Below are 23451 nucleotides of genomic sequence, written 5' to 3'. Positions count from 1 at the left end.
AACTTTCTCTTCAATAGGAGGGGTTTTGGGGAACCAAGAGAGAAACATTTCAAGCTTTAAAAACAAAAAAAATTGCAGATGCTGAAAATCCAAAAGTAATGAAAAAGCTGGAGACACAGGTCAGGCAGCATCCATGAAAAAACAGCTGTCAACATTTCATGTCTTGAGGAAAGGCCAACAGCTGTTTTTCTACATTCCAAGCACTTCCTGCTTCCCAGCGTATCAGTGCAATGCTTTGTGGAAGGCAGGCCTATTTGTACAATGTGTGGAGGATGCAGCAACTGAAGAAGAATGAAGATGACATTTGAAAGCTGTGTCAGGACACTTACAAGGAAATAAGACATTGGGTCACCCTCAGTGGCTATTAGAGATAAATGTTGAGTCTGTTTGGGATTTGTTAGTTTGCTCAGCAATCCAACGCCATATTTTTTCCCAGCATATCAGTGCAGTGTCAAAACTAGAACACAGCGACACTGGGGGCATATTATTGATCTCAAGTACATCACACATAAACACTGCTGGTTCTGGTTAAGCAACATCTCAATTTCAAAATTCTCATCCTTATTTTCAAATCCCTTCATGGACTTGCCACTCCCTATCTCTGTAATCTCCACCAGCCCCACAATTCCCCCAGAGATGTTTGCGCTCCTCTAATTCTGCCCTCCTGCGCATCCTTGATTATAATCACTCAACCATTGGTGGCTGTGCCTTCTGTTGCCTAGACCCCAAACTCTAGAACTCCCTGCCTAAACCTCTCCACCTCTCTTTCTTCCTTCAAGATGCTCCTTAAAACATACCTCTTTGACCAAGCTTTTGGTCACCTGCACTAATTTGTACTTATGCGGCTCAGTGTCAAATTGTTTATCTCAGAATACTCCTATGAAGCGCCTTGGGATGTTTCTCTATGTTAAAGGCGCTATATAAATACAAGTTGCCGTTGTTGTTGTTAAACACCACAGCCACTTAAAATGACTAATTCTCCAGTCTAACAGCAGGTTATTTGATATTGATTGTCTAAGTTTAATAAGAATTCCTTGTTGAACACCAAAGATGATAGTTCAACATGATGCATCTACCCAGTCCATATTCTTTAACAAGAGAAATTTTAAGATTAATACTATAAACTCATGCTACAGACTGAAACCACTCTGCACAGCTGCAAACCAGTCACTGACTACAACAGTAATACAATATTGCAGCTTTAGTACTGATCATATTAAGATTTTTCAATTTAACCAGTATTTAAAATAAATACAAAACAAACCCTCTGTTTAAAAGGGCAAGGATTCTGAAAACTCCCCACCCCCCCACCCCCCCGCCCGCAGACCCTTCTCCCACCACCTGTGTAGAAAAAAAAACACAGCTTTTAATGTAGAATGCTAAAATATAATTTTTCACCTAAATCTCTCAGCTTTAGATAACCTCGAAATACCCATGTGCAAGAACATATTACTGAAAGTGCAGGCACTGACAGGTAGGGGAAGTGAAAGCAGGATTGACTTCTCATCTTTCAATTGGGGATTGAAGAGCTACAGGGAAAGAGCAGGAGGGTGGGACTAATTGGATTGCTCTTTCAAAGAGCGGGCACATGCACGATGGGCCAAATGGCTCCTTCTTTGCTGTATGATTCTATGAACTTAGATACCATGGCCTCCAAGAACATGTAAAAATTACAATGCTGCCAGAGAAAAGGAATTAGGAATGGAACATAAATGTCATCTGAAAATGGGCAAGTTAAAGATGTTAATCAAATTCACTGTCAAAATAATAATCCAAGTTGAATGAGCAAGATCAAAGATTTTTCTTGGAATTCTCTTTCCAGACTCATGTCATTCTTTCATTTCCTTGTATTTTGACTGTACTACACGTATAAATATTTTAATATGTTATAATTAACATAGGGCAAATAACAGGCTGGGAGTAAGCAGGAGGACATTAATATATGATGGGAATCAAGCAGTAGACAAGTCTCCTGGTCCTGATGATATGCATCCCAGGGTATTAAAAGAGATGGCGGAAGTTATAGCAGATGCATTCGTCATAATCTACCAAAATTCTCTGGACTCTGGGGAGGTACCAGCGGATTGGAAAGCAGCTAATGTAACACCTCTGTTTAAAAAAGGGGGCAGACAAAAGGCAGGTAACTATAGGCCGGTTAGTTTAACATCTGTAGTGGGGAAAATGCTTGAAACTATCATTAAGGAAGAAATAGCGGGACATCTAGATAGGAATAGTGCAATCAAGCAGACGCAACATGGATTCATGAAGGGGAATCATGTTTAACTAATTTACCGGAATTTTTTGAGGATATAACGAGCATGGTGGATAGAGGTGTACCGATGGATGTGGTGTATTTAGATTTCCAAAAGGCATTCGATAAGATGCCACACAAAAGGTTATTGCAGAAGATAAAGGTACGCGGAGTCAGAGGAAATGTATTAGCATGGATAGAGAATTGGCTAGCTAACAGAAAGCAGAGAGTCGGGATAAATGGGTCCTTTTTGGGTTGGAAATCGGTGGTTAGTGGTGTGCCACAGGGATTGGTGCTGGGACCACAACTGTTTACAATATACATAGATGACCTGGAAGAGGGGACAGAATGTAGTGTAACAAAATTTGCAGATGACACAAAGATTAGTGGGAAAGCGGGTTGTGTAGAGGACACAGAGGCTGCAGAGAGATTTAGATAGGTTAAGCGAATGGGCTAAGGTTTGGCAGATGGAATACAATGTCGGAAAATGTGAGGTCATCCACCTTGGGAAAAAAAAAACAGTAAAAGGGAATATTATTTGAATGGGGAGAAATTACAGCATGCTGCGGTGCAGAGGGACCTGGGGGTCCTTGTGCATGAATCCCAAAAAAGTTAGTTTGCAGGTGCAGCAGGTAATCAGGAAGGCGAATGGAATGTTGGCCTTCATTGCGAGAGGGATGGAGTACAAAAGCAGGGAGGTCCCGCTGCAACTGTACAGGGTATTGGTGAGGCCGCACCTGGAGTACTGCGTGCAGTTTTGGTCACCTTAAGGAAGGATATACTAGCTTTGGAGAGGGTACAGAGACGATTCACGAGGCTGATTCCGGAGATGAGAGGGTTACCTTATGATGATAGATTGAGTAGACTGGGTCTTTACTCGTTGGAGTTCACAAGGATGAGGGGTGATCTTATAGAAACATTTAAAATAATGAAAGGGATAGACAAGATCGAGGCAGAGAGGTTGTTTCCACTGGTCGGGGAGACTAGAACGAGGGGGCACAGCCTCAAAATACAGGGAGCCAATTTAAAACTGAGTTGAGAAGGAATTTCTTCTCCCAGAGGGTTGTGAATCTGTGGAATTCTCTGCCCAAGGAAGCAGTTGAGGCTAGCTCATTGAATGTATTCAAATCACAGATAGATAGATTTTTAACCAATAAGGGAATTAAAGGTTACGGGGAGCGGGCGGGTAAGTGGAGCTGAGTCCACGGCCAGATCAGCCATGATCTTGTTGAATGGCGGAGCAGGCTCGAGGGGCTAGATGGCCTACTCCTGTTCCTAATTCTTATGTATAATCAATTCCATTATTTTAAATGAAATTTAAGTAAGACTAATAGATCTGTAGTTGCCAGGGTCTGCAGTATTTTACAAAAATGACGAATTCAGAAGCTCAATACAAAGTAGTAAAATTTGCAGATGATATTAAACTAGATGGGGTCGTGGATTCAGAGAAGGCAGGTCAATTACAAAAGGAGTTAGCCAAAATATGTAAATAGGCAAATGTATCCATCAGGTCATGGTAATAGAATAATCGGAAGAGTTTACGAGGGCAATATAACCAAGGTAATAAAATGATTGGACGAGATCAGAAGGGTTATGTACATTTTTGCTGGGTTCCTGTCATTATTCTGTTGTCGTTTTTGTATCTTTGTTGTACTATGATTTATTGGTGGTATGCACAGAATGTAATGATCAAAAGTAAAATTATATATGTGAATCAATCACTGTATAGCAGCACTCATACTGGAATCGTGAACATTGGTGGGGGTAGTGTGCTGACATGGATTGCGAACTGGTTGTCAGACAGGAAGCAGAGTAGGAGTAAATGGGGACTTTTCAGAATGGCAGGCAGTGACTAGTGGGGTACCGCAAGGTTCTGTGCTGGGGCCTCAGCTGTTTACAATGTAGTATCTCCAAATTTGCGGATGACACTAAGTTGGGTGGCAGTGAGAGCTGCGAGGAGGATGCTGTGAGGCTGCAGAGCGACTTGGATAGGTTAGGTGAGTGGGCAAATGCATGGCAGATGAAGTATAATGTGGATAAATGTGAGGTTATCCACTTTGGTGGTAAAAACAGAGAGACAGACTATTATCTGAATGGTGACAGATTAGGAAAAGGGGAGATGCAACGAGACCTGGGTGTCATGGTACATCAGTCATTGAAGGTTGGCATGCAGGTACAGCAGGCGGTTAAGAAAGCAAATGGCATGTTGGCCTTCATAGCGAGGGGATTTGAGTACAGGGGCAGGGAGGTGTTGCTACAGTTGTACAGGGCCTTGGTGAGGCCACACCTGGAGTATTGTGTACAGTTTTGGTCTCCTAACCTGAGGAAGGACATTCTTGCTATTGAGAGAGTGCAGCGAAGGTTCACCAGACTGATTCCCGGGATGGCGGGACTGACCTATCAAGAAAGACTGGATCAACTGGGCTTGTATTCACTGGAGTTCAGAAGAATGAGAGGGGACCTCATAGAAACGTTTAAAATTCTGACGGGGTTAGACAGGTTAGATGCAGGAAGAATGTTCCCAATGTTGGGGAAGTCCAGAACCAGGGGACACAGTCTAAGGATAAGGGGGAAGCCATTTAGGACCGAGATGAGGAGGAACTTCTTCACCCAGAGAGTGGTGAACCTGTGGAATTCTCTACCACAGAAAGTTGTTGAGGCCAATTCACTAAATATATTCAAAAAGGAGTTAGATGAAGTCCTTACTACAAGGGGGATCAAGGGGTATGGCGAGAAAGCAGGAATGGGGTACTGAAGTTGCATGTTCAGCCATGAACTCATTGAATGGCGGTGCAGGCTAGAAGGGCCAAATGGCCTATTCCTGCACCTATTTTCTATGTTTCTATGTTTTCAATAAACACCTGATCCTGCATTATTACAACTGTATGTGTGTGTGTAATCTGTTGTTTAAGGAAACGAGATGAATTCAAACAACAAAGCAGTCCAACAAAATTTAATGCAGACAAGTGCAAGATATTGCACATTGGAAGAAAAAAATAAGCAAAATACCGGCTCCTTGAATGGCGTTGAAGTAACGAAAGAAGCTGAAAGAGACCAGGGCCCATACTAGACATGATACTAACATGTCCAACAACAACCACCTATATATTTATATCGTACTTTTAACGTCATGTCCGAAGGTGCGCCACATGAGTGTTACAAGACAAAAATTTTACACTGAGCCACAAAGAGAAATTAGGGCAGATGACCAAAAGCTTGGTCAAAAAGGTAGGTTTAAGGAGTGCCTTAAAGGAGGAAAGAGAGGTAGAGAGACGGAGAGAGTTAGGTAGGGAATTCCAACCACAAAGCAATCAACAAAATCAATACAATATCGAATATAGCCACAACAATAGAATACAAATCAAAGGATGTTGTCTACTGCTCTGGTCAGAATGCACTTTGAGTATTGCGTCCAGTTCTGGTCACTGAGACACAAGGGTGACATTCAAGCACTAGAAGTAGCGGAAAAAAGTGCATGAGATTGACCTTTAGTGTCTGAGTTAAGGGAAACACTGGAGAGACTTGAGTTTTCAGTCTGGACAAGTGGAGTTTGAGAAGTATTCTAAAAGAAGCACACAAGATAGCTGGGAGAACACAAAACATAAATCCAGAATACAACTTTAAATTAAATTACAAAAGTAGGTCAAGGGGACATAATTTCAAGCTAATCAATTTAGGACGGATGTTGGGAAATTTTTCTTCAGACAAAGAGTGATCAACTGACTTCAATATAGAACTGACTTCCAGTAAGAGCAGTGGAGGTTAAAATCCTGGAATATTTTAACAACTTGCATTAATGTAGCAAAATGTCCCAAGGCACTTCATGGGAGAGTTATCAAACAAAATTTGACACCGACACACAAGGAAATATTAGGACAGGTGACCAAAAGCTTGGTCGAAGAGCTAGGTTTTAACAAGTGTCTTAAAGGAGGAGAGAGAGAGATAGCGAGGCGGAGAATTTTAGGGAGGGAATACCAGAGCTTAGGGCCTCGGCAGCTGAAGACACAGCTGCAAATGGTGGAGTGATTAAAATCGAGGTTGCACAAGATGCCAGAATTGAAGGAGCGCAGAGATCTCAAGAGGGTTATAGGGCAGGAGGAGGTTAGAGAGGGATGGGGCCATTTGAAAACAAGGATGAGAATTTTAAAGTCGATGCATGGCCAGACCGGGAGCCAATGTGGGTCAGCGAGCACAGGGGTGATGGGTGAATGGGACTTGGCTCAAGTTAGAATATGGGCAGCAGTGGGCGGAAGAAGAGAGGCTGGCCAGGAGAGCATTGGAATAGTCAAGTCTAGAGGTAACAAAGGCATGGATGAAGGTTTCAGGAGTGGAGACGCTGAGGCAAAGGCAGAGACAAACGATGTTACTGAGGTGGAAGTGGGCAGTCTTGGTGATGGAGTGGATATCAGGTGGGTGGGTGCTGAAATGGGTGGTGGGGGGGGGGTGGGGCTTTAGGATATCTCTGGATGGATGGATGGATGGACAATGATGTGCAAATTGACCTTCCTCATTAATTATCCTGACCTGTAGAGGACGGTCATGGCAAGTGAAAGGGGAGCTCAAAACTTTTTTTGGAGTATCTGATTGGTGCTGCAACATTACCCAGCAGTACATATACGTATACATAACAACTTGCATTTCGATAGCACCTTTACTGTAGTAAAATTCCCACGGTGATTCACAGGAGCATAATCAGACAAAAGATGACACTGGGCCAAAGGGGACATTAGGACAGTTTAAGTGGTTGGTTTTAAGCAGTCTCTTAAAGGAGGAGCAAGAAGCAAAGAGGTTTAGGGAGAGAATACACAACTGGTGGGGCGAAGGAAGTGGAGGATGCACGAGGCCAAACCCAGAGTTCGGAGGGTCATAGGGCTCCAGTAGGTTACAGTTAGGGAAGAGTGAGGCCATGAAGGGATTTGAACACAAGGATGAGAATTTAAAAGTTGAGGCATTGATGAACCAGGAGACACTGCAGATCAGCGAATACAGGGGTAATGGGCGAGTTAGGTTACGGGCAGCAGAGTTTTGGATATGTTCAAACCTTCCATAAGGGTGGAACATAGGAGGCCAACCAGGAGAGCATTGGAATAGTCAAGTCTGGAGGTAAAAAAGCATGGATGAGTGTTTCAGCAGCTGATAGGCTGAGGCAGGGTTGGAGACGGGTGATATTGGAGGTGGAGAGGATATGGGGACGGAAGCTCAGCTCAAGATCAAATAGGATGCCGAGGTTGCAAACATTCTGGTTCAGCCTGAGACAGTGGCCAATGAGTGGTATGGAATAGGTGGTTAGGGAACATACTTGCACATGGGGGCCGAAGACAATGGCTCAGTCTTCCCAATGTTTAATTGGAGGGCATTTTGACTCATCCAGGACTGGATATCGAACAAGCAGTCTGAGAACACAGAGGCAGAGGAGGGTTGAGGTGGTGATGGAGAGCTGGATTACGTTAACGTACATGTGGAACCTATCGCTGTGCATTTGGGTGATGTCGCCGAGGGGCGGCGTGTGGTTGAGAAGTAGGAAGGGGCTAAGGATAGATCCTTGTGGGACTCAAGAATTAATGGTGTGGGAGAGGGAAGAGAATCCATTGCAGGAGTTTCTCTGGCTACGACTGGATCGAAAGAGTGGAACTCGGTGCGGACAGTTCAATTCAGCTAGACAATGGAAGAGATGCATTGGAGGGGGATGATGTGGTCACTCATGTCAAAAACTACAAACAAGTCGAGAAGGATGAGGATAGTGCACCACGGTCACAATCATAGAGGATGTCGTTTGTGACTTTGATTAGGGTTGTTTCAGTGGAGTGGCAGGGGCACAAGCCTGTTTGGAGAGATTCAAATTGGATTGCGAGAAAGATGGGCACGGATTTTGGAGTCGAAAACTTTCAAGGACTTTGAAGACGAAAGGGAGGTTAGAAATAGGGCGATACTTTGCAAGGACCGAGGTGGGTATTGAGGAAAGGGGTGAGTGGAGGGAGGTGATGACGGCAGATTTGAAAGGAGACTGTACTTGAGAGGGAACCATTTACAATTATTAACTAGTATGGGGGCCAAGAAAGGAAGTTGGTTGGCCAGCAGTTTAGTGGGAATAGGGTCGATAGGGCAGGAGGTGGGCCTCACAGACAAGATAAAATTAAAGAGGGCATGAGGGGAGATAGGAGAGAAACTAGAGAAAGATGCGAGTTCAGATCTATGGCAAGAGAATGAGGATTTTGATGGAGGTGAAGGCTAGATTAAGGTGAGGTGTTTCAAAGCAGGAAAAGGTGCCAGAGGAGTAGGGAGACAAACCATGGTGAGGTTTGGTCATAAGGACAGCATTGCCACCACAGCGGTGTGAGCCGGGCAAGAGCTGGAAGGTAGAGTCAGGTGGGGAGGATTCAGTAAGGCGGAAGCTATGATGACCCATGAGCCAGGTATCCCTCAAGGCCTTTATGTCAATGCACTCATCTGCAATAAGGTCATAGATGGCAAGGATGGCAAATGAATGGATATTCTGAAGGGAGAGACAAGAGAGGGCAGGTGTTGACCCGCTGGTAGCGTGAGGAGGACGGGAAGGGGGTTGGCATGATTAACCCCCATAGAGCGAGCTGGGTGGGAAGATCAGCTATATATATATGTGCCTAGTTTTACTTCTAATGTTGCCTCCTTTTCATTCCTTCCATTTTCTCCACGTGGACAAGTGTCTGGCTTTTTCTCAGCATCACCGCGGATGCTTGTTGCAAGACTAATAACTTAAAATGTGAAAGGATGCAGATACAAATCTGTTTTCAATAATTTTATTGTGCATCACACCACTTATGAGGAGTTAGCTACTGGGGGAGGGGTGGGGCGGGGTGTTAAAGAAGGGCAATTACTGATGCAACTTGTTGTGTCCTTAGATGCTCTAACAATGACTCCACGAGGCAGTGTTTTGTACTTGAACTGTAGTGACCGTAGTCCTTTTTTAGTTAACCCCAGAGTGAGGATCACACCTGGTGGCCTGCCTTTTATACTAGGCCAGGCGCACCTGTCCTGGTAACCTACGAGTCTCTCACTGCTGTGCCCTCTGGTGGCACACCTTAAGATAGTACCAACAATAGCCATGTAGGATACATAACACAACTTACTTAAGCAGCCAATTTCTTGAATTCCCAATTTTATTTGGGTTTTGCACATGCCTGACTGTTATGAAGATGTTAGTTAGGAAATTGTAAGCACCATGATTCCATAATGAGAAATAAAAGCTGACAGACATCTGTGTACATAAGCAGCTAAATGACTTGGTGCATACCTGGCTAATTTTCCCTCTCGGTAAGTCCTGCCCCACGGGTGTCTATGTTTTTGTAATGGCCAGATGTCAGGTAGCCAGAGTGTGACAGATCCTTCCATAGTATGCCCATCAGCACAGGCTGGTTCTGATTCCCTGCAGTAGTAGCATTTTCCATAGAAGCAGCTGTTATTACCTGAAACAGTAAAATAATTAATTAAGACAAATCCAGAAAATCAACAGTTTTGTTTGAAGCACCCCACAGTACCAGTGGAGTTCTTTTACCATTTAAATGTACAATTGTAGAAGCAACGAGGAGCAAGAATGCAAAAAAAAGCTTCACTCCAATAGAATACAACTGTCTTTAGATCTTATCAAGGTGAAACAATGTGTGATAAAATCACAATATTAAGAAAAGTCTCTTGGTTTTCAGTGATCTATGCTGAAAACTGGAGGGACTGCATGTGCTGTCTCAGTTAATGGTGGTCATCAACATGTTTGCACCTGACTGGCAAGGCTGTAAAGAGCCATGCAGTGAAAGACGTTAGTAATACTGGTACTGTATAAAACTGTGAGCAAATTATAAAATGTACATCTTGTTACAATTGTGCAATCTCTTCTAAATGTTTCTGCATAGGTTTCATTGGTCCCAAACCAATCCAAGTATTTTTAAAATCTGTCTTTATCTTAGCTGTAGTGAAGTGACAGGAAAATAACTGATTTTCTACTACTGTATGCACTATTTTCCTCAGTCTTTGACTATAATTCAAGCTCCACGTACAATTGAAAACTCTGCCTTTGAATAGTGGAAAAATCACTTGGATTCTGTCATCTTGCTCGTTTAGTCTTCCTCATTCCCACTGTACACAAAGTTTTGTTTTGGAATCAAATCTCAGTTCCTGATTGTAGTAAAGAGACTGGAGTTAAAACAACAAAAAGTTTCAACACATACATAAAAATGACCCGCTCCAATGTATATCAGGTCAGAAAGAGTATAAACATTTGCATGTGAAGTTAAACTTGGCAAAGAATATAGATAAACTCGTACTCTCTAATGTGAAGTTAGATCATTTGCATAAAAGGACAATCCTTCTGGCACATCAAGCAAAGGGATTGGTGATTGCCTCACAGTTGTGCTATTACTGAGGGGTAGAAAAGGCTGCAACAAAACCAGAATGAGTGGCATCTTCCCAGGATGTAGCTTTGGAGATACTGCTGCAAAAGGTGCTGGAGAAAAAGATGGTCCTCTTTGGAGCAGAGGAGCATCCCCCCGAAGATTCCTTCACAGAGGAATTATAGCCAAGTAATATAAACAGTTGTTGTGGGTTCGATGCAATTGTGGTCCAAATTAGCATAGTCACAGCAAGCCAACAGTGGTAGAAAAAAACCCCACAAATTATTCCATGAAGCTACCTTGTGTACAATACTGAGAGAAGTGCTGTGCATATTGCTTCAGGCCATGGCATGAGTAGAATGGGACTTCAAAGTCCCTTAGCAGCTTAGTGGTTAACAAATAATACAGTAAGATGTGTTATTAATTTGGGTTTTGTGACAGGTTAAGAATTGACACTGCAGGCCAATTGTGAGAATCTAATATCCTGATCCAGACAATCAGCCTTGAGCTGTAGACGAAAAAATGATCGCTAGTTTTTTTTTACAAGAATTGACTGATGGAATATTATCCGCAGTAGCCTGAAAATTGTTCAACATAAATGAGTCTAATAGGACACCAGTCTCATTTGGAGGGTATATTGAGCAGAAGGACCATGATAATCCAATGCTTACTGCCCATAGCACTAAAGTGCATCAGGTGAATATTATTGAGCATTGAGCCCCACCATGTCTATGGGATAACAGACCGGAGAAGCACCTGAAGGCTGAGCACTCGGCATTTGCTCTGCCTCAAAAAAAATTAGATAGTATTTACAAAGCAGTATTTATTGTCCACTCTTTTTGGTCTGAAGGCATTTGGCGGGGGGGTGGGGGGTGGGGGGGGTAGGGGGAAATTGCCCTCCGGGCGGATAGCTAATTCAAATTATTCAAATAATGACCACCCGGCGGGAGTCGGAGGGAAGAGGCAGGAAATTCCGTTCTTTAACTTTTTCATCGCCTCCCAGCGCTTTGGGGCGGATTTGCATCGGGAGCGGGGCGGTGTACAGCACTTTAAGGGCAGCTGCACCACCCAGCCACTGGCAGTTTCCCAACATGCGAAACTGCCGGGGGCACTGACCAGTGGGGTGGAAATGGGGTCGCCACCGGTCGGTAAGGGTTCGGCATGCGGCCGACAATGGGTCGGAGTGCTGGAAGGGGCGGAAAGACAGGGCGCGACGGACATGTCTTACTGACCCGTTACTGCCTCTGGGCTTTAAAAAAAAGGGGGCAATTTCTGCCCCTAAGAGTCAACCATGTAGTGTGGGTTCAAACACAGATTGGGAGATCCCTTTGCTGAACACCTCCGTTCATCCGCAAGCGTGACCCAGAGCTTCCGGTCACTTGCCACTTTAATTTGCCCCCAAGTCCCACTCTAACCTTCGCTTCCTACATGGTTCCAATGAAGCTTAATGCAAGCTTGAGGAACAGCACCTCATCTTTCTTCTTGGCACTATACAGCTTTCCGGCTTTAACATTCAATTCAATAACTTCAGATCATAACCGCAGTCCCGTTTTCTCTCAAACAGCAAGTACTGATAATGGAGGATGGCTGCACCAGAACCACTGGGAGTGGGGGTGGTGTGGTTGGTCCTTGAGGTAGGGATCTTTCAATGACTGGCGGAGTGGTCCGTATCTGAGGTCGATCTGTCATTCTTTCAACACATTTCCGGGGTACGGGATTCTTCTCTTCGCCAGATTTTCCATGCTTCCCTCCCCATCTGCTATAACCATTTATACCCCTCTGGACCCATTTTTTCTTTCTATATTTGCACTATCACTTCTGCAATCCACCTGATCACAGACCTCTCCCGTTTTATTTTATTTTTTTGATCCCTTTTAGCTGGCTCTGTACTTAAGTAAAAGCAGTTCATCGCGAACATCCAGTTCTGATGAAAAGTCATTGATTTGAAATATCAACACTATTTCTCACTCCACAGATGCTGCGTGACCTGCTGAGTGCTCCCAGCTGATTCTGTTTTAACTTCAGATTTCCAGCATCCACAGTATTTTTCCTTTTGGCATCTTTTTAAAATTCTGGACTAGAGATTAGTGTTAGAAACCCAGTGAATATTGCATCTCACACTATTGTGAAATCAGAACGGCACCAAAACATGGATCTTGTACTGTCTAGTATTCCTACAAATCAGAAAATTACTTCTTTTATATTTGGAATGAGTGTTGGATCTGGTAAAGAAAATACAATGGGCAATATGCCCCCACACCAAAACCTGTCTCTCAATCCTATATTTCCCATCATTCCCATCATTCTCACCTGGCTGCAAAATACCTGTAAAAGCAAGTGTGTAAGAGTTAGCCCTTTAGAGAGTAAAGACAGCCTCCAACTGTGAAATTGTTCCAAATTAGTCTATTCTCAAAAGAGTTACGTGGTTTTCTGAAAAGGAAGCAGAGTGCATCCCATTCCAATGTTCTAGCTCTTTCTGCACCGCTAGTAGTGAGCTTGGATACAGACAAGATTTTCAATGTATGTAAAAAAACACATCCAATGGGGTTCAACACGTACCTTTTATATTCGGATTATCTTCTGAAATATTAGCTACAGTAACATCTGGTGGATGTTAAGAATGGATGAAAATAATTACACAGATTTAGCAGAGCTCATTTCTTTATACACTATGCAAGATTTCACAATGAGATGGAGGAGCATATGGATATTGAATTACACTATGTCCCTAATGACTCTTGCATAATCGCTCATTCATGATGATTTATTACCATGTTTGCTAGATTAATTTTACATTATATTATGGCTCAACCGTGATTCGATTCTAAAAGAAAGGCTGCCAGTTGGTTGATTAAGCTGGATACAAGATTTAGGGGTAAGTTTAAAAGCCAACTCCTGGTAATCTTTCAGAATGACTATTTGCTTAAGGAGACAGGCATGGATGGTAATTCTTGACCTCAAAATAGACCCTCAACTTTTACAAACTAACATTCGGAGCTCATTCAAAACAAAACTCGCATAGAAAAACTTTGTTCCCCCCGCCGCCTCCGGTTATCAGAGCGGTTCAGTACAAATTTTATGCTACAATGTAAAAAAAAAGTGTCCTTCCTGTATATATTTTTTAATTTGTTTCTGAGATGTCGGCGTTGCTGGTAAAGCCAGCATTTATTGCCCATCCCCAATTGCTTTTGAGAAGGTGGTGGTGGTGAGCCTCTTTCTTGAACTGCTGCAGTCCTCGTGGTGAAGATACTCCCATAGTGATTGTATGAAATATGTAGGTTACTGTGGAAGAAATATTAGTAGTTATCTGTGATTAATACTAAATGGTCAAAATGGGGTACGTACCTAGTGTGAGGAAGGTGCTCAGAAGCTGTTCAGAGGCAACTGGTTTTATCTCGGTTTGTAAGTTCACATATCTCCCGACAACCACTGGAGCACGGCGCAATCCCAAAATCCTGGGTGAAAGAATACAGACAGAAAGGTTATCTCGAGTGTAGAATAATTTATTTCATACAAAACTAAACCATTAAAAGAACTCAACTTGTCATCTTAAATTTCTAGCATAGCTGTAAGGAGGGCTGTCAACAACAAACATGCACTCGGTTTGGTGAGCAGATTTATCAGTCAGTTCTGATCCAACACTTTAAGATTTAGCAATGATGACACAAAAGCCTATTGTGAAATTGCAAGATAATACAGAAGCTAAAAGTACAATGCTTTTATAGCGGTTTGATACCCGTGAGTCTCCTTATTGCTGATGCAGCTCCAGTGCTAGTTTATGCATTTTCTGTATTTAACAAATTTAAGAGAGATAGTTACATCAACTAGGCAGAATCAAATCACATTACTATTCAAACATGTTCAACTCATGTAATGAATACAACAGAATCTAGGCTAATAGCCAATACACACATTACCGCAGTTGAGCATATTAAACGTCATCTGTATGGTAACTTCACTTGAACCAACTTAACAGACTAAACACAAATTTTTGGGGTTTCACAGATTCCTGCCTCGAGTGATGCAAGCATTTTATCATTTGTAAACCGGAAGACTCTTAAAATTGGTGTTACTTAAGTAACACTTTTTGTTTTGAAGCCTAGTTGGTAAAAATCCTGCGGGGAATTTTTGTACACAATCAACTGATTTGGAGGCGGGTGGGTGAAAATTTTAAAATTCTTAACCCCGACTGCAACCCGCCTACTTCCGGGTTTTACAGAGGCAGGACAAGGGGTAGGCAGCCAACCCATTCCCAGAAGACAGATTCACAATTTAAATATGTTAATGAAGCTGACAGCCTCTGATTTAACATGCAGGTTTTACAGTGGGCAGCTGGGTTTTCCAGGCCATGGGAAACCCGGCAGCTAAGCGAGGTGAGGACAGCTTCAGAGAGAAGGTAAATGTCTTCACAGCACTGCTTGTGGGCCAGGGAGAGCAGGAGCAGGGTTTGGGATTGGACCCCTCCAAACACCGGGGTCGTGGATCGGACTTATCTGGTCCTGCTTCTGAGTGTTCCCCACCTGACTATAAGCTAAGCCTGTCAATCAAATTGACTTCTGGGCGGAGAACCTGTCAGGGCCGAAAGACGCATGCTGCGTAGTTAAAATTCCACAGCATGTGGGGAAACCCGAACTTGCAGGTTTCCCATCCGAAACTCCGCCTGCCTCCCACCCCGCCGTTAATATCCAAGCCCTAGACCAGTTGTAACATTGAAAAATTATTCTTAGACCAGTGGGACAGGAGGCCTTATTGCAGTTGTGTCTCAGTTTTGCAACCGGTATCACAAAAATTGCTCATCAACAGACATAATGTAGAAGTTGCATATGAACATCCTTTGTGTAGAAGGTCACATTCTTGAGTGCGAGAAATTAATAGCAAGCAAATAATTCCCAAAGTAGCTTCCTATAAACACAAATTGTTTGCTTAATTTCAACTTGGATGTGCTGCAAATGATGAGAAACCCAAATGTTTAAAAAGTATAAAAAATCTGCTGCATAGTCATCAAGAAACAGCACAAATAAAGCACTTTGGAGACCTAAACAATGATAGACAGAGTTGGATTGTAGCTGTCGACTAGCTGCAGTAGACATTTATTTTGCGACTTACTAAACTGGAAAAAGGCCAATTTCAGTGGGATAAGAACTAATCTGGCCTGGGTAAATTGGAATCAGATTGGCATGCAAAACTGTAATAGAACAATAGAATACAAGAGGAAATAGTTCATGTACAGTCGAGGTACATTCACACTAAAGGGACAGGTAGGGCAATTAAAGTTAGAGGTCCCTGGATGACGAAAGAGATAAGGAGCAAGATGAAGCTGAAAAAGATGACAGGTCGAGAATACATCTGATAATCAGGCTAAATATACAAAGTTCAGAGGAGAAATGAAAAAGAAAATAAGAGGGGCAAAGAGATGTTATGAGAATAGAATGGCAGCTAACATTAAAGGTACTCCAAAAGTCTTCTTTAGGCATATAAATAGAAAACAGGTAAGAGGAGGGGTGGGGCTGATTAGGGACCAAAAAAAGAGACCTACGCATCGGGGCAGAGAATATGGCTGAGGTGCTAAATGAGTCTTCACCAAGGAAGAAAATGCTGCCATAGACCTAGTGAAGGAGGAGGTAGAAGAGATACTGGATGGGATAAAAATTGATAAAGAGGAGGTACTAGAAAGGCTGGCTGTACTTACAGTAGGTAAGACCAAGACCAGATGGGATGCATCCTAGGACGCTGAGGGAAGTGAAGGAAGAAATCGCGGAGTTACTAGCCATAATCTTCCAATCCTCCTTAGAAATGAGGGTGGTGCCCGAGGACTGGAGAATTGCAGGCCAGTGAGTTTAACCCTCGGTAGTGGGAAGCTTTTAGAAACAATAATCAGGGACAAAATTAATTACTTGGACAAGTGCGCATTAATTAAGGAAAGCCAGCACGGATTTGTTCAAGGCTAATCGTGATTAACCAACTTGATTAAGATTTTTGATGAGGTAACAGAGAGGATTGATGAGGGCAATGCGGTTGATGTGGTGTACATGGATTTCCAAAAGGCGTTCGACAAAGTGCCACATAATAGGCTTGCCAGCAAAGTTGAAGTCCATGGAATAAAAGGGGCAGTGGCAGTATGGATACGAAATTGGAAAAGTGATAGGAAACAGAGTAGTGGTGAATGGTTGTTTTTCGGACTAGAGAAAGGTGATACACAGGATATACAGGGATGTTCCCCAGGGGTCGGTTCTAGGACCACTGCTTTTCTTGATATATATTAATGATTTGGATGTGGGTGCACAGGGCACAATTTCAAAATTTGCAGTTGACACAAAACTTGGAAGTATAGTGAACAGTGAGGAGGATAGTGTAGACTTCAAGAGGACATAGACAGGCTGGTAGAAAGGGCGGGCAAGTAGCAGATGAAATTTAACGCAGAAAAGTATGAAGTGATACATTTTGGTAGAAAGAATGAGGAGGGGAAATATAAACTAAAGGGTACAATCCTAAAGGATACAATCCCAAAGGGGATGCATGAAGAGAGACACCTCGGGGTATATGTGCACAAATCGTTAAAGGTGGCAGGACAAGTTGAGAAAACAGTTAAAAAAGCATACGGGATCCTGGGCTTCATGACTAGAGGCGAAGAGTACAAAAGCGTGGAAATTATGATGAACCTGTATAAAACACTGGTTCGGCCTTAACTGAAGTACTGTGTCCAATTCTGGGCACCGCACCTCAGGAAGGATGTGAAGATCTTAGAGAGGATCCAGAAAAGATTTACGAGAATGAGGGATGAGACACTTCTGTTACTTGGATAGACTGGAGAAGCTGGGGTTGCTCTCCTTAGAGCAAGACTGAGAGGAGATTTGATAGAGGCATTTAAAATCATGAGAAGTCTAGACAGAGTTGATAGAGAGAGAAACTGTTCTCATTGATAGAAGGTCGAGAACCAGAGGACACAGATTTAAGGTGATTGGCAAAAGAACCAAAGGCGACAGAAGAAAAAACTTTTTTATGCAGTGAGTGGTTAGGATCTGGAATGCACTGCCTGAAATCATTGTCTGGCTAATACAAGAAAGAAAAAAACCCAGATTTTCTTCCAATTCCATCCAGCTCAAATTTTAGTTGGGAGCACAGCCCTCGTTTTCAGGAGCCATAAAGATGGGGACATTTACTATGTTCAGGCACTGAGGAGTCAGCAAAGAGAAGATCTCTCTTTCCTGACTTCATAAATACCGAAACATAAAAAAGGCCAAATAATTTGATTGCTAATTTGCTACAGATTGAAGAGTACTGCAATTGATCTGAGCAGATGATCAGGGCAAGTGATCAATTGCAACTCTATAAATGTAACTCTATTCTATGGTCTCTCTCGCTCAGGAAACTGAAGTAAACTCTCCATAGATTAGCAAAAAGCTGCTGGGGTTAGTAGTGGTGATGTTGAGGGAACCAGCAGACTTGAGTTTTTGTACTCACCTTGCTGGTTGGGACATGGTTGTTGGTTTTTAAGAACCTGATTCAATCCCCTGCAGTCTCAGAATGCTCTGCTGTAACTGGGAGAAAGTCCCTGTGGAGTTGGTGCATCTAAAATGTTCAAGTTATTTTGATGACAATTAAGAGTCCTCCCACAGAGTCTCCACTAAGTTGTTACAGTTCTTTTCCATCAAGGGGGTCTGCCAAAAACTTCAGCTTGTAAGAAAGCTTGAAATACACAGCCAAATATTTATAGATAACCAGGCCACCTAATCAGTGGGCCATGGTCCTATGTCAGGTCAACCAGAGATTGCTACTGCAGCCAACAACATCTATTTGAAATCTTCTGACAAAGGGAGAAAATTCTGACAGGAATCTATTCCATCCGAACCATGGCAAGTGCCTGGGAAACCCACAGATTACAGAATATGGTGGTGGTGGTTGGAAGGACAAAGTCCAATACTGTGATTATGAATGTTCCTTATCGACAGATTCAATGACTTCCACTCGTTCAACTTTTTTGTATTTTTGACAGAGGTGCAAACAGCTGGTTACTATGGGGCTTAGGTTCTGTGATTGAGCTTTGCAATTGTTTTGAGCTTTAATTTTTGTCTGGGGAGGAGAAAGAAGAGTGTCCAGATTCACAGCAAATATTCTGATAGACAAACAAAAATGTATTGCTAGTATTCAAAAAAACCTGCTTTTCCACTCACCTCAAAATTAACGTAATTGCTCATAGTAATACTTGGATTTGAGTTTGAAATTGCATTTCTAGACATATTTTTTAAACTTACATAAGACATATTTCAAAATTGTTAACAAACAACAGTTAACACAAATATATTTCCAAAATAAATTTAAATCATTAATATGAATAATGATCACTCTTTAATGTCAGAACTGCAGAATACAAAACTGGTCTTAACATAACGCAGATACCATTTTTGTTCCAGATCATTGGAATGATCACTTAAAAAAATTATTACACTAGATATTTTCTTGTGTTCAATGCTACTGATCACTTGCGTAAGCAGACCTTATATCCCCTACGATCTAGAGTGCAGCCTTTGCTGGCCATTATCTAGATAAGTAATGAGAGAGAATAATTAAACTATCCACCAGAATATACTATGCATCACCATTTGAATTCTCCTCTCAGTTCGAAAGTGGACTAGATTTTCACTCTTACCAAATCGAGATGCAGGCTTTTGACCATCGGAACTTAGGAATAGGAGTAGGACAATCAGCCCCTGAAGCTTGTTCTACCATTCAATTAGATCATGGCTGATCTATACTCCAACTCCATTCACCCGTCTTTGCTCCATATCCCTTGATACCCTTACTTAACTAAACACCTGTCAATCTCAGTCTTGAAAATGTCAATGGACCTGGTATCCACGGCTTTTTGTGGGAGAGAATTCACATTTTCACCATCCTTCATGTGGAAAAAAATGGATGACCTCACACTTCCCCACCTTGAACTCCATCTGCCATAGTTTTGATCACTCACTTAGTTTGTCTATGTCCTTTTGTGACTTCCTCCTCCCATCCACACAACTTAATTTCCCTCCTAACTTAGGGGTCAAGTTTCGGGCCGCGCCGTTCGACGCCCGTTTTTCGCCCCCAAAAGCGCGACAAAAACTTACATAGCAATTCTCAGCCTCTCTGCAGGTCCCTCGGAGCTCGGCGCGGAGAGATCAGCGGGGGGCGGAGCCACAGCGTCGTGCCGATTCTGGAAGTGCAGGGGGGGCGGGGCTAACTTAGATCCAACTGCGTGCGCAGTAGGTCACAAACATTGGCACTCGGCCATTTTGAAAGGAACTTGAAGAAAAGTGCTGATTTGTTTCATGGACCTCTGGAAAGGCTTGGGAATGAACCTTGGTGATTTTTTGTGCCTGAAGGAGTGCTTTTAGCAGCACTGTTGAAGAAATCACCTGCTGAAATCAGTGAGAGCTGCTTTTTGCTGCTAAACTTCCAAAACAAGTGCTGCATAGGTGCATGCAAAATAAGGACTGTGTACTTTGAAAAATAAGAGTGTCAATTCAATACAGCAATGGAACAATGTCCACAAGAACAAAGAATTTCTTGCATGAGGAAGTGAAGATATTGTAAACGTCATTGAGCAGAGATGGCAGGAGCTGGATACCAGCAACAGAGGTCGCATAAAAGTGCCACCTAAAGAAATGAAGAAACGCTGGAATCAAGTTACAGAAGATTACTGCGCAGTGGTGCACACCGTGAGATCTGGAAGCCAGTGTAAAAAGAAATGGCATGACCTTGATCAAGTAGTTAGTGTAAGTAATATTTTCATTTTTTAATGTAATCGTAATTGTAATGTGACTATCTGAATGTCCCACCCTGCAGAAAGATGCACTCTGTAAAAAGTTATATTTTACTCTTTGCAGAAGAAATTGGCCCACAACAAAAGGGAAGGAACTCGAACAGGAGGAGGCACACCCAATCTGCATCCACTGATACACTTGGAACAGAGGGTAGCTGCTATGATGAGTTGCACATGGAGAAAAGCAATCAGTACAGCACAAGCTGGGCCCGCACGCGAGGAAGAGGGTAAGTCCTGAAAATGCATCGTGGCCCTTCAAATCAACCTGCTGCCTGGCCTGCTATGTGTGAGAGTACTCATGCCACCCATCCTGCCCCCTCCTTTGCTGTTAAACATTTAAATGTTCTGATATATTTTGCAGAACATGATGATGATGATGATGCTAACCCTGAAGATATAGAACAAGAACCAGTAGAACCAGATGCGGACGATTTAGACTGGATGCTGGTGGCAATGACTGAAATGTCTACAGGGGAGACCTTCCAAATTAATGTTTATGAGCCCACATTAAGGGGCATCAGAGTTTCAACCCCTTGAATAGGTTCTGGTTCCACCTTTCATGGTTTTGATTCCGATGTTGCGGGTCCCAGTGGTGCTAGTGATATAATGGAGCAGTTTTCACCCATTCACCCACCATCTCAGCCCACGGCTCGCACACAAGTGGTGCCGTATGCAAGACCCAGGGCCACACCATCCCAGCCCATGCCTCCCACTTGAGTGCTGCCATCTGGAACACCGAGCGTCCCACCGTCCCAGCCCGCGCCTCCCAGAGTAGTGGTGCCACGAGGCAGACCCAGGCAGAGGAGAAGGAGATTGGAGACACGCTCTCCTGAGATGCAGCGTGCAACAGATGCGGCTCAGGTTGTGGCATTGGGTATGGAGACCAATGAGCTTCCCTGATCACTCATCGGTAGCGTTAGTGCAGTGGGTGAAGAGGTGACGGTACTGACAGGAGAAATAGCAGTCATGACACGGGAAATTAGGGAGGGAATGTCCGAGGGAGTGCAATCGACGGCACAGGCCGTCAGGGAGGGCATGCAAGTGACAGCACAGGCCCTCATGGAGATAGCTGCTGCAATAAGGGCACACAGCCCCCCCCAAATCAAATGACACCTCCATGAAGAAGTGAACATTCACTGAGATGTGGATGAGAGATGGTTGCAGCCTTCCTTTGCTGCTTTTGTTCTTGATGTAGCTGTAGTAGCATTTTTCAAATTGAAATTGTTTTGTAAGTTTTGTAACTTTACAACTTATAAGTGATCTTAAGTTTTGAAGTGATCTTATAGTGTAAATGCTCACATTTTGTAATTTATTTAATTTTGCACCTAAAAGTGATCTTGACGCTTAAGTGATCTTAAGTGTGTAAGATTTTTCACATTGAAATTGTTTTGTAACTTTACAAGTTTATAAGTGATCTTAAAGTTTTTAAGTGATCTTCAAGAGTCATATTAAAAAGTAAAGTTTGATACACAAATATTTTATAACAGTGACGTTAACTTTTCAATAAAATATTTTTTCATTAAAACTGAATCATGTTCCATTAACAGAACACAACATAGGAACAACTCAAAAAAATAAACATATCAATGTGCGCAAAGTTGTCGCAGAGCCCTCAGGCATCAGTAATTGAAACGTTCACGGATGAGCTGCTGGCGCAGGTCTTGAGCAATCGTTAAAGGAGCACGATGGACGGCCCTCCTCCGACCTCGTGCTCCGGCATCAGGCACTTGCATGCTTTCCTGATCATCGTCATCCTCATCCTGCTCTTCCAAATTACTATCAGCAGGCACTGGCCCTTCATGTGGGTCTTCTGGTTCCACTACCAGCTCCTGCTGCCTCATGATGGCTAAGTTATGCAGCATGTGACCGACAATCTGAGGAGAGTATTGCAAGTGCCCTCTGGAATGGTCCAGGCATCGGAATCGCTGTTTCAATATGCCAATGGTCCTCTCAATGATGCTGAGCGTCGCAATGTGCGCCATGTTGTATTGATGGTCAGCTTCCGTCCATGACACGCATAGTGGCGTCATGAGCCAGGTGGCCAGGCTGTATCTTTGTCTCCCAGTAGCCAGCTCTGCCCTTCTGGCTGCTGCTCAAACATGTCAAATATAACACTGTCGCATAGGATGAACGCATCATGGGTGCTGCCCGAGTATCTCGCATTGACTGACATGATGTGCTGCTTGTCGTCACACACGAGCTGCACATTGATGGAGCAGAAACCTTTTCTATTCCTGTACTGCTCACAATCCTCCACAGGTGCCCGTAAGGCGATGTAGGTACAATCAATGCAGCCCTGTACCTTTGGGAAGCCAGCAATCCTGAAGAAGCCCACAGCCCTATCATGGATCGCTTGTGCGGTCATTGGGAACTTGATGAAGTCATTCCTCCGCACATACAGTGCAGCCGTGACCTGGTAAACGCAGGCATGTATTGCACGTTGAGAGATGGCGCACACATCTCCAGTTGTAGCCTGAAACGATCCCGAGGCATAGAAGGCAAGTGCAACTGTTACCTTCACTTCAACAGACAAGGCAGTTGGCGTTCTGCTTCTGGGCTGCAAATCTGCTCTCAGCATATCATAGATCTCAACGACAACTTCCCTGCGGAAACGCAGCCTTTTGACACAATCAGCCTCGCTCATGTCCAGTACGAGCGCCTGGCTCGATATTGCCGACGTGGGTAAGGTCTCCTGCCCATCAGCCTATGGGCTATGACGTTCCTGGTGCTGTGAGCTCTAATCAATTCTCTTCTATGCAGTGAATTGCTGGCGAACCATTGCATAATCCGTGGTGTTGATAATGCAGCACCCATACTTGAATTACAAATTTAACTTTTAAACTGGCTGGTTGGCTGGGTCTCCCTCACGATGCTTTGCACGCCTACCCGGTCTCCTGGCTGAACGGCCTGCAGCCTATAAAAATAAATTCACAGCTGTGGAGGCTGCTGCGTTGCATGTGTGTGTGGCCTCAACAGTGTCCCTCCCGTCCCCTGGCCGAATGGCTTCAGCCTCCTCCGCAGCTCGAAGGCTGCTTCCTGCC

General features: G+C 43.4%; 1 protein-coding gene across 13 annotated transcripts in view; it reads right to left on the bottom strand.

Moving 5' to 3' along the window:
• The window catches only part of fam20b (FAM20B glycosaminoglycan xylosylkinase), a 388233-nt gene that overhangs the window by 19045 nt on the left and 345737 nt on the right, over positions 1-23451 (bottom strand). For all 13 annotated transcript variants that reach the window (XM_070887418.1, XM_070887420.1, XM_070887419.1 and 10 more), the window contains 2 exons: positions 13957-14066; positions 9522-9693 (listed from right to left, as the gene is read on the bottom strand). In XM_070887418.1, the coding sequence (XP_070743519.1) occupies positions 9522-9693; positions 13957-14066 (282 nt within the window). The remainder of the gene's footprint in view (positions 1-9521; positions 9694-13956; positions 14067-23451) is intronic.

The sequence above is a fragment of the Pristiophorus japonicus genome, chromosome 8 (genome assembly GCF_044704955.1).
Source record: "Pristiophorus japonicus isolate sPriJap1 chromosome 8, sPriJap1.hap1, whole genome shotgun sequence".
Classification (NCBI taxonomy): Eukaryota; Metazoa; Chordata; class Chondrichthyes; family Pristiophoridae; genus Pristiophorus; species Pristiophorus japonicus.
The sequence above is the reverse complement of the archived record's forward strand: the minus strand, read 5'-3'. Positions and strand labels throughout refer to the sequence as shown.